Source organism: Grammomys surdaster, unplaced genomic scaffold (assembly GCF_004785775.1).
Source record: "Grammomys surdaster isolate TR1022 unplaced genomic scaffold, NIH_TR_1.0 125669, whole genome shotgun sequence".
NCBI classification, from domain to species: domain Eukaryota; kingdom Metazoa; phylum Chordata; class Mammalia; order Rodentia; family Muridae; genus Grammomys; species Grammomys surdaster.
In genome coordinates this window covers 1,616,574-1,627,511 of record NW_021620506.1, presented here as the reverse complement: position 1 = coordinate 1,627,511, position 10,938 = coordinate 1,616,574, and the positions used below count along the sequence as shown (strand labels likewise).

The window sequence follows — 10,938 nt, the reverse complement described above, 5'->3', positions numbered from 1 at the left end:
CGAGTGACGCGACGCGGCCCGTTGTCTGTGTGGGGCTGAGGAGCCCCGAGTTGGGTGGGCGCTCCCGGTTGGGGGCGGCGCGGGGTTAGCAGGGCCTGGACATGGCGCTGAGAGGCCGCTCCGCGGGAAGATGAATAAGGGCTGGCTGGAGTTGGAGAGTGACCCGGGTACGGAGGGGCCTCGGCGGGCCGGGGGCTGGGGAGGCCGGATGGGCCCCGGACGCACCTGCATGACAAATCCCTCTTCTTGTCGTCCCACTCAGGCCTCTTCACCCTCCTGGTGGAAGATTTCGGTAAGAACCCCTTTAACCCCGGATCGTCGGGCCCTGGCTGGTGTGTATGTGGAGGTGGTCCTTGAGTTCTCGCTGCAGAGCCTGGGGCTGCCCTGCCGACTTCTCCTTTCCTGATCGTAGGTGTCAAAGGGGTGCAAGTGGAGGAGATCTATGACCTTCAGAGTAAATGCCAGGGGTGAGTGGCTGGGACGCCCCTTACCTCCGGAGGGCTGAGAAAGGGCAGGGGAATAGTATCCCTTCAAGGGAGGCAGTATTAGAAAATCTAAGTTGTATAAAATATCACAGAAGAAAGCGTCACTCTTTGTGGGTGCCCTCCTTGAACTTTTTTTTTTCCTTCTCAGTCTTTCCTCAGTGTTTCCTTAGGAAGTTGTAGCCCACCTTTCAACCCTAAGCATTCTTAGGGTACAGATCAGCTGCCTTTCTGCTTTTGCAGCAGGAAGCCTCCAGTTGCACAACACCTTTTTTGTAAGTGTACAGTCCATTAATTACATAACCATGTGTGCTGAGCCTTTAATCACCACACAAAATTTGTCCTGACCAGTAGTGGTGGATTACTCCTTAAATCCCAGTGCTTGGGAGGCAGAGGCAGGCAGATCCCTGAGTTTGAGACCAACCTAAGCTACCTAGTGAGACCATGTCTCAACAAAACTAACCAAAGTTGTCCTGTATTGATTGGTTAGTGTGACAAGACCCCTTTTAGGTACCTAAACTCAGATTCTTGTTTTGGTAATATATAGAATAGAGGCATAAAGAACCTAACAGCTTTGAAGTGAAGGAACTGGTTCAGGAGTCCATGTTCTATATTAGTTTTACTAGGGCTGGAGGCTGAGGTCCACCAGTGAGAGTTGGTACTTGTTCTTCATCATCGTTTTTTGTGCCTTTTATTGTGTCCCTACCTTGCTCCATCCTGGGCCAGCAGTTCCAGATTTCCTTCTTTTGCCTAGACTTCATAATGAGACTGAGTGGGGTTTCAGAGCATCAAGCTCATACTGGGGTTTGAGATCTCAGAGCCATGTTGGATACAGTATTGGTAAGAGTGAGGGTTCAGTAGAGCAGTGTGCTACTAGGAGAGAAAGAAGGGGGATGCTGATTGTCATCTGCCTCTTGCTTCTCTAGGCCTGTCTATGGATTTATCTTCCTGTTCAAATGGATCGAAGAACGCAGGTCCCGCCGCAAGGTTTCCACGTTGGTGGATGATACGTCTGTGATTGATGATGATATTGTGAATAACATGTTCTTTGCTCACCAGGTCTGCCGAGTTCTGAGCTTATTTGAAGGCCAGGATGCTATCTTTGTTTTTGTTTGTTTCTGGTATCGCGTGGAAAGTGGCAGTGGGGGAATAGGAAGAAGAGCTAGACTGGTGCCAAAAGCGGCTGTGGCAGAAACCCTGTGGCAGGCAGAACCTAGCTCTTTGTCACTAATACCTCTATAGTTAGTGGTATCTTAGTACATTCTCCGTGTCCCTAGATAGGAGGTATTTAGTTGGTCCATGTTAAATGAATAAAGACTGGGTAAGACAAAGGAAGCTGGAATATGTTGACATCTTTCTTTTTAGTCTTCATTCCCAGTAACTGTGGGCATGGGACGCCTGGGGTAGAGTGTATGAGGTGTGTGAGTGACTGTTTTTGATTTATAGCTGATTCCCAACTCTTGTGCCACTCATGCCTTGCTGAGCGTGCTTCTGAACTGCAGCAATGTGGATCTGGGGCCCACACTGAGTCGAATGAAGGATTTCACCAAAGGCTTCAGCCCTGAGGTACGCTGCAGTACCTTACATCATGGCTCACAGAGGGCTGGGCACATCTGATCCTCAGAGTCATTGGCAGTGCCACTACATGGTATCTGGTACTGTTTGCTCATCTCTTTTTCAAATGTTTATTAACATCTACTTGACTCATAAATAACGTGGAAGCTAGTTGATTTTAGGCTTCGCTGTTAAGAAAGGAGATGATAGAAGTAGAAAAGGAAAAGACTTAAGTGACCTGTGTCAGACCTTTACTGTTGTGACTGTTCTGTCAGGCTGTGCTGCTCCCCAGTAGTCACTGATTACTGTGGAAAGCCAGTATGGCCCCTCTCTTTGTGAGGTCCTAAGTAAGGTCTCATCTGCCACCACTAGCACTTTAGGAACGTTCATCTCTGTTGCTTGAGATTCCTAAATGCCTTTAAGCCTGTTTTATGGAACTCTTCCCCTATCCAGAGGCTGAAAATCTGTTCTTATGCAATCTTATTTTCTTTTTAGAGCAAAGGATATGCAATTGGCAATGCCCCTGAACTGGCCAAAGCACATAATAGCCATGCCAGGTATGTGAGAGCTGTGGTTGCTGATGTGGGGTCGGGATGGTGGAAGATGTCTCTGACTTTGTCCTTTTCCAGGCCAGAACCACGTCACCTTCCAGAGAAACAGAATGGCCTCAGTGCAGTGCGGACCATGGAGGCGTTTCACTTTGTCAGCTATGTGCCTATCACAGGGCGGCTCTTTGAATTGGATGGGTTGAAAGTCTACCCTATTGATCATGGTAGGCCTTCTGAGGAAGGGGCCTGTTGGGTTTCTCATGCTTCCTTCTGATTTTCTGGATCTTGGGGACTTTAGATCCTGGAGACGTAGGAGCATGAATGGGTACCAGGGATATCTAACTCTTGCCATGATTTCATCTTGTACCATTTATGTGACTAGCTTGTAGTTCAACCACACTAATCTGTTAACCCTGGCCTACCCCATCTCAGGGTTTCCCACCTGCTGATTCCTCACCTTGGTCTTCCCTAGGGCCCTGGGGAGAGGATGAGGAGTGGACAGATAAAGCCCGAAGAGTCATCATGGAGCGAATTGGCCTCGCTACTGCAGGGTAAGGACCCTCGGGTATGTCCTTCTGGAGCTGTGTCCCCTTTGGGTGGGAAAGAGAAAAGCCTGATGAACTATAGATTGTAAGGCCACATGGTATCTGGCAAGATCAGGCCTGGGGCTTGGGATTTCAGTTTTTGTTTTCCTGCCTAGGTTGCCTGTGGCCTGCTCTGGGCTGGGCTGGAGGAGGGGCAGGTCTTGTGGGGGGCTTGGTTGGCACAGGTGTGTTGGCATCCTTTCTAACAGGTCCCTTTCGTAGTTTCTGGGAAGGTATAGCTAGGTTTCAGGTGTGTGTCTCTGGATGCTGGCTGTCTACCGGAGTGGGGCCTGTCCTTACAGCTACAGATGTGACTGTGAGAGGAACTCTGTCAAGATACTTGCTTCAGACTTACAGCAGGGCTTGGGTGGGAGCTCCTCATGGCTGCTACTGTGATTGCAGGGAGCCCTACCATGATATTCGCTTCAACCTGATGGCAGTGGTGCCTGACCGCAGGATTAAGTATGAGGCCAGGCTACATGTACTGAAGGTGAACCGACAAACAGTCCTGGAGGCCCTGCAGCAGGTAAGTTGCCTGGCCACACCAACCCAATATTCCTTGTCTCTTCTACATTTTAGCATCTGTCTCTCATTCCCAAATCAGTGTCTTGTAGATCAAGGCTTTAAATAACCATTTCTTTCCTTTGCTTCCTTTGTAGGGGTGGTAGAATTTACTTTCTAAAAAGATGTTGTGGCTTGGCCTTTTAATTTTCAATAAATAAATGAATGGGTAGGGTTGGGGCCCTTAGCTATCTAAGGCAGAAACCTGGCTCTATCCTTTTCTTCTAAGCTTTGAGTTTTGTTTTAAGCTTATTAGAGTAACACAGCCGGAGCTGATTCAGACCCACAAATCTCAAGAGTCACAACTGCCTGAGGAGAGCAAGCCAGCCAGCAGCAGCAAGTCCCCCCTTGGGCTCGAGGCAGGCAGAACCCCGGCGGCCTCTGAGTGCACTCACACAGGTACTGGAGGAACTTGGGGCCTCAGCTATCCATCATAGCTTGACATGGGAGGCCCAAGCACAAGCACTTCAAGAAGGTACTTGGCAGTGGTACAGGGGCTCTAGCAGGAGGCCTAAAATCCCAGTACCTGAAGCTTTCCCCATAAAACACAGGGAATGTAGAGTGAGCTTTTCCTAAAGGATACCTGAAAAAGACTGTCATGACTCTAGACCACGCCCCTCTGTACTGGGAGATCCATCCCATCCCATACCTCCCACCCCTATTATTTTCTCTATAGGCTGCCTTCTTGTTGTGTCTTGGTTTTTTTTTTTTTTTTTTTTTTTTTTCCATCTCATTGTGTGACTTAGAGCTTACCTGCCTATCTTGTCTTCATTGGGACAAACAACTGTCACAGAATTATAGACTGTAGGCTTTTCTTAAGGACTCAGCTGAATGTCCTATTTATACTCTGCCTTGTCTCAGATGGTGCAGAGGAGGTGGCTGGCTCGTGCCCACAAACTACAACCCATAGTCCTCCCAGCAAATCTAAGCTGGTGGTGAAGCCTCCAGGGAGCAGCCTCAATGGGGTTCCCCCAAACCCTACCCCTATTGTCCAGCGGCTGCCAGCCTTTCTAGACAATCACAATTATGCCAAATCCCCTATGCAGGTAAGATGGAAGTACCCTCATCTGAGAGGCCACAGTGTTGGGTTCCCAGTGTTATTCTTTGACTCTGATTGGACCTTGATGACCAGGCTCCTCTAACACCCATAAGCCCTACCACAGCTCAGTAGCATGGCCTTAAGGTGGCCAAGAGAGCTCCTCCTCTGACTTTTAAGTCTGTTTTGCCGGCTACACAGTTGGGCATACTCCTTGGCACATGGGAAGGTTTCTCCTGGTAACTCAAAAATATATGGCAAGGCACTCTGTATCTTTTAGAAGCACTTTGCACAGCCAAGAGCCAAGTTACCCTCTTGCCTAGCAGCAGTACCGTGCCAAGCTTGGGTGAGTGCTCTCCTTATTACCGTTCTTGCCTGCCCCAGGAGGAGGAAGACCTGGCGGCCGGTGTGGGCCGCAGCCGGGTTCCAGTCCGACCACCCCAGCAGTACTCTGATGATGAGGATGACTATGAAGATGATGAGGATGACGTGCAGAACACCAGTTCTGCCATCAGGTCAGTCCTGACTCTGAGGAGCTGTCAAGCTTTGGGTACCTCAGATCCTCTTCTGATTACTCCATCCTGTATCTGAGAAGGCATTTCTGCAGAGAATACTGGGCACTTAGAGAATGCAGGCCCTGGAGGAGGTTGACCTGAGGGGCTAACCCCAAGTCTTCAAAAATTTTGTGGTAGGTTTAGGGGGAAGTAAACATCTTTCTGTGTGTGTGTCAACATGTTTTCTTGAGGTGATCTTTCAGCCCGACCTCAAAGGGTTCGGATAGGAGAAGAGGTTGGAGAGATGATTTATCGAGCAGGATGGCAGTTTTGTTGGAGGCTGTAGCACTGGAAGGTTAGAAGTGAGGTAGCTAGAGTAGAGGAAGCCACCTGTCTAGACTGTGGCACTTAGGGTGCCATTGCTGTCAGATTGTGTGGACCAAGTGTAAGGAGCTTCCAGTTGGGCTGGGGAAGAAGAGAATATATTTGAGCCGCTCTGGACACTACTGGGTGTGGTCACCTGGCCCATTCCCTGTTTTTACCTCTTATTGAACCCCACAGATACAAGCGGAAGGGGACAGGGAAGCCAGGATCGTTGAGCAATTCTTCAGATGGGCAGCTGTCAGTGCTGCAGCCCAACACCATCAATGTCTTAACTGAGAAGCTTCAAGAGTCTCAGAAAGACCTTTCAATTCCTCTGTCCATCAAGACTAGCAGTGGGGCTGGGAGTCCAGCTGTGGCTGTGCCCACACACTCGCAGCCTTCACCCACCCCTAGCAATGAGAGCACGGACACAGCCTCTGAGATTGGCAGTGCTTTCAACTCACCCTTGCGCTCACCCATCCGCTCGGCCAACCCAACACGGCCCTCTAGCCCTGTCACCTCTCACATCTCCAAGGTGCTTTTTGGAGAAGATGACAGCCTACTTCGTGTTGACTGCATACGTTACAACCGTGCTGTTCGTGACCTGGGTCCTGTTATTAGCACGGGCCTGCTGCACCTTGCTGAAGATGGTGTACTGAGTCCCCTGGCACTTACAGGTGGGCCTTGGACTCCCTCACTGGTCACTTGGTGTACCCAAGGAGGAGGAGGGAGGTGGCCCAGTGACTACAAAGTATCACGTCTCTGATGCACCTTCTTATGTCCTCTCCTAGAGGGTGGGAAGGGCTCCTCACCTTCTACCAGGTCAAGCCAAGGCAGCCAGGGTTCCAGCAGCCTAGAGGAGAAGGAGGTGGTGGAAGTCACAGAGAGCAGAGACAAGTCTGGGCTGAACAGGTCCAGCGACCCCTTGAGTGGAGAGAAGTACTCACCCAAGGTGAGTCTCTCTTTCAGCCTTCTTTTCCTAGCAGGGGAAGGACCCAGGCCCTGACTTCCAGGTTTTGGGTTCTTGATTGGAATTTTGGTGGGAAAGTTGGTGACTAAAGCCAGGAAGCCTTTTGGGATTGGATGGCATTGGTAGCCCCATGGACTGTGGCTGTTCACCCTTGTTTCTAGTTGCTTCTTAGTAATGGAGCTTTGGTGCCAGTCAGGCCCCTAAGGTACAATGTTGGGTTGTGGCAGGAGCTGCTAGCACTGCTAAAGTGTGTAGAAGCCGAGATTGCAAACTATGAGGCCTGTCTCAAGGAGGAGGTGGAGAAAAGGAAGAAGTTCAAGGTGGGTGACTCCTCCACGGCCTGTTCCTCTGTCCTGTCCCAAGGACAGCTGCTCTGAGAATATGAGCTGTGACGCCCTCACGTGCCTTCTTTTCCACAGATTGATGACCAGCGGAGGACCCATAACTATGACGAGTTTATCTGTACCTTCATATCCATGCTGGCTCAGGAAGGTGAGGAGGTGCCTACTATGTCTTACTTAGCTTGTCAGACTAAAGCACAAGGAGGGCTGTGAGAACCTTGGTTCCTCGCCTGCTTGCCTGAATCTGGAAGGCAGCCACCTACTAAGGAGTTTTCTGCTTTATACAGGAATGCTGGCCAACCTAGTGGAACAGAACATCTCAGTGCGGCGCCGCCAAGGGGTCAGCATTGGTCGGCTTCACAAGCAGCGGAAGCCTGACCGGCGGAAACGCTCTCGCCCCTACAAGGCCAAACGCCAGTGAGGCCTCTGGCCCTGACTCTGCAGCCTCTCTTGCCGCAAGGCCCTCACCAGGGCCCTTCTCTGCCCTACTTTTCCAAGTATTACCGAATAGTTTAACTAGAGCCCAGGCCCTGGGAGTGGGGATGAGATGTGTATTCTGCACTATGCTCTGGGGTCTGGCAGGGACAAGGCAGCTCCATAATGCTCAGGAAGCAGCAGCTGGAATTGGAGGGTGCTGTGGCCTCCATAGCCATCCGAGGAGCAGCAGGATATATATTCTACCTATTGGAAATGTCTATTTTGGGGGCTTTTGGCCGTTTTGCCACTGTATTAACACGGCCAGCTTCCTGACTCTGCTTTCTCTCCGAGCAGCTGTCATTCTGCTGGGGCCAGGTCTCTTACAACACACCACAGTCCCAGCTGGGAAACTCAGAAGGCATTGGTCCTGGTGCTCTAGTACCAGCCACTAGCCTGTCCTTGCTGTGAAGAAGCTTGGCCTACTCTTCATTCCTCTGGGAGAGTGCCAAACTCAGGGACCTGGCTGCTGAGCTGGAATGAGCATGGGGTATCCTAGTAGGATGTACGTACAGCCTATCAGGGTCCCATAGCTATAGCGGAGAGAAGTGTTTAAACTGTCCCAGTGGCATGCAGACTGTCCTAGTACCATCCAGACTCATTAGTGAGTCAGGGCAAGGCTCTGGGGCTCTTTCCTTCAGTGTTGTGGCCCTGGCCATGGGCCTACCTTAGGCTCCTAATTCTCTGTCTCTGTAGGGGCCCAGTGGAGCCTCTACCTAGCCCCTCAGTATTACCATGTCTCCTCTTGGAAATATCAGAGGCAGGGCTGCTTGAATGAAGCTGGCACTATTCAATTCTCCTTGGCCTCTTGCAAGGTACTCAGGGTAGGGGACAGGGTCAAGAGGAGTTAGAACTTCTGTGTTCCCATAGGGCTTGATGCCAATGGGGTAATAAGCACAGCACTGCTTCAGGCTCCAGCCCCAGATAGCCCTGTGCCCTCTGCTAGATACAGGTGATCCAAGCAGACCCCTTATCTGTACATAGTAACTGTGGGGGAGATGGTACAGCAGTCTGACCCCTCTAGTTTCTGTAAATATTGAATCAGTGAGTGAATAAAAGTGTGCTAATAACTGATCTTCTTGTTGCTATCTTGAGGTTGGTAGGCTGGGCTGTGGTGGAATGAGAGACTGACTAGACTGTGGCCCCCAAAGCTCTGTTGGTAGTAAGGTCGTATTCCTGAGTAGTATTCCTGAGGTAGAAAGGATTGGTTGCTATGGTAAGCCTGGGATGGGATTTAGGACCTAAAATGAGGGAAAGATTTCAGATGGGCCATGGTCATGGTATACTGAGTTGAGGTGCTTGGCTTTCACCAGATCTGATGGCTCTGAATCGGAAAAGATGCTGGGGTTCTGGCTGAAAGCTAGGCTGCCCATATATCTACCTGGTACATTCTTCTTGGAGAGTCACTGGGACCTGAGAGGGTGTATGTCTCATCCCTTCCTGCATTTGGACAGATACAGCAGGCCAGAGCTGCCTCTGTCTCTACCTTACTATTCTCTACTGAGAATGCTCTAGCCCTTTCCCGCTACAGTGGCCCTATAGATGAGGCCTCAAGTACATAGCCAAGGCACTGCAGGACTTCCTGAAGAACTTTTAATGGCTCTTGCCCTTCTATCTGGGTCTAGTAATCCAGGGCACAGATGAGAGCTACACCACGCTTTATCCAATGTCTCTGAGGCTGGTTGCTGGGGATCTCCACAGCAATGACGTAGTTGGTCGAGTGGCCTGTGGTTGATAATGTTCCTGAAACAGGCAAGAAAGGGGGAAGTTTAGGAAAACACCATATCACAGCTAGAGAAGGGCTGGGTTAGGGACAGGAGCATGGACAGTGAGTTTGAAAGACTTGGGTTGAGAATAGGGAGGGACCCTGACCCCACAGTCAGGCCCTTTGTGACTGGATCTGATCAAGGCTCAGGCCTGCTTAGTTATGACGCTATGACTGAAGAGGAAGGTGCTACTGCCCGTCTCATTCCCTACTGAGCCCAGCACTGCCCCCCCCCCCCCCCCCCGCCTTTGGCCTCAGTTCTTCGGAGCCCCTGGCGAAAGATGGGGCCTGTAGGCTTGTAGGATGCACAGTAGATGACTAAGGGAGGGCAAGCAGGCTGGGAATTGAACCTCCAAATACTACCTTGCTGCATTGGGCTTTGGACTGGCCCAAACCTCTACCAGCTTTCCTGGGTCTATGTAAAACTTTCTAGACCTCCAACTGTAATGAAGATTCTCTGCCTTGGTAAGCCTTACCAGCACGGGTCAGAGTCTTGTAGATGGGGCACAGGTAGAAGTTCTCGTTCTGAACCTTTCGGTTAGCTTCTGGCAAAAGCCAGATAACAGCCATCTCTGTATACAGCTCTTTGGGCCGTGACTCAGCCAGCTGGAAATCCTCTGGGTCCCAGCGAGCACCTTCCAGGAACAGTCCATGGATATAGCACCCTGTTTCAGGCCTTTCCTCAATTTCTGATGATGCCTTAGACAACACCTGTGGTGGGCACACAGACACTCACATTGGAAACAAAATTAGGATTTGCATCAGGAGGCAGATCTTTCTCCTGAAAGCTGGTACTTGCTTATTACCTATCTGCCATTATAGTCTGTGACCTGTATTCTGCCCTGTCCCTCTGATTTCCCCTGGGGATATTGGCCTGGGTCTTTTCACACACACACACACACACACACACACACACACACACACACACACATCAGACCTTGAAATCAAAGGTGATAGTGTCGATAGAGATGACGAACTTTCGGGCAAAGTTCTGTAGAGTGCCTGTCAGGAAGGCCTGAGGGAAGAAGAAGCCACTGATCCAGAAGACAGGTGGGATGCCATTTTTGATCCAGGAATGCAGGAAGTCCAGGCGCTGCAGCAGGTCCATGATCCATGAAGCCAGTGGCTTGAGTGATGGGTAGGCCTTGCTTTTCCAGAGTTCAGGCACAGTGTTGTTGTACAGGCTGATGGACATCAGCTCTAGCTCCAGGGACATTACCACTAGCCCCTTTATTGCCTTGAGCATGTCACTTAGTGTCTGTGTGATCACCGCTAGGAGCTTGTTGTACCTGTGGGGCCAGTGGCAAGGTATTAGTGGACTGGCATTTTATGGCCGTATCTATGCCTCTCCATCTGAGACTACAGATGGTGATAGAATGCAGAAGCTTAAGTGCAGAACTAGGTGAGGCATACTGGGTACAATACCAGCCCTGGCTATTAGCAAATATGTGACTTAAGACAGTCAACATTCTTGGGGGCCTCAGTTTATTCATCTATAAAATGATAATAAGCAGCTGGGTTAGAGGACAGATGTTTAGCACTTAGCACAACAGCTGGATAATAGTAACACCTGTTGTTTCTCTACAGCAGTGGCCCCTGACTCGGTTTGCGTAGGTGTGGCAAGAAATTACCTAATGACCTCTTGTACCAGCACCGTGTTCATTGACTCCTCATACAGCACGGGGAACTTGCTTATCACCTCTCGCAATTCAATGGGCCCGGGCACCTGGAGCAGAATGTCCTCGGCCACATCTTCTACTAACTGC

General features: G+C 50.3%; 2 protein-coding genes across 2 annotated transcripts in view; one reads left to right on the top strand and one right to left on the bottom strand.

Annotated features, from left to right (window-relative positions):
- The first annotated feature begins 4 nt into the window (after positions 1-4).
- On the top strand, positions 5-8,481 carry Bap1 (BRCA1 associated protein 1). Its single transcript, XM_028787501.1, has 17 exons — positions 5-167; positions 263-292; positions 413-467; positions 1,409-1,541; positions 1,929-2,048; positions 2,532-2,593; positions 2,666-2,808; positions 3,057-3,135; positions 3,571-3,694; positions 3,978-4,128; positions 4,591-4,775; positions 5,150-5,280; positions 5,821-6,299; positions 6,414-6,574; positions 6,820-6,912; positions 7,012-7,084; positions 7,221-8,481. Exons 1-17 carry the CDS (start codon positions 131-133, stop codon positions 7,352-7,354), a joined length of 2,190 nt encoding a protein of 729 aa, XP_028643334.1. The 5' UTR covers positions 5-130; the 3' UTR covers positions 7,355-8,481.
- A 505-nt stretch (positions 8,482-8,986) lies between these two features.
- The window catches only part of Dnah1 (dynein axonemal heavy chain 1), a 63,363-nt gene continuing 61,411 nt past the window's right edge, over positions 8,987-10,938 (bottom strand). Inside the window, exons 75-78 of the mRNA XM_028787518.1 lie at positions 10,804-10,934; positions 10,110-10,461; positions 9,649-9,883; positions 8,987-9,150 (exon numbers count right to left, since the gene is read on the bottom strand). Of these exons, the coding sequence (XP_028643351.1) occupies positions 9,029-9,150; positions 9,649-9,883; positions 10,110-10,461; positions 10,804-10,934 (840 nt within the window). The 3' untranslated portion in view covers positions 8,987-9,028. The remainder of the gene's footprint in view (positions 9,151-9,648; positions 9,884-10,109; positions 10,462-10,803; positions 10,935-10,938) is intronic.

Bases quoted from the DNA above. Each gene is read 5' to 3' on its own strand.
- Bap1 (XM_028787501.1), top strand. From the start codon at position 131: ATGAATAAGGGCTGGCTGGAGTTGGAGAGTGACCCGG. The intron at 168-262 runs GTACGGAGGGGC...CGTCCCACTCAG, and splicing joins GGAGTTGGAGAGTGACCCGG to GCCTCTTCACCCTCCTGGTG. The intron at 468-1,408 runs GTGAGTGGCTGG...TTGCTTCTCTAG, and splicing joins CTTCAGAGTAAATGCCAGGG to GCCTGTCTATGGATTTATCT.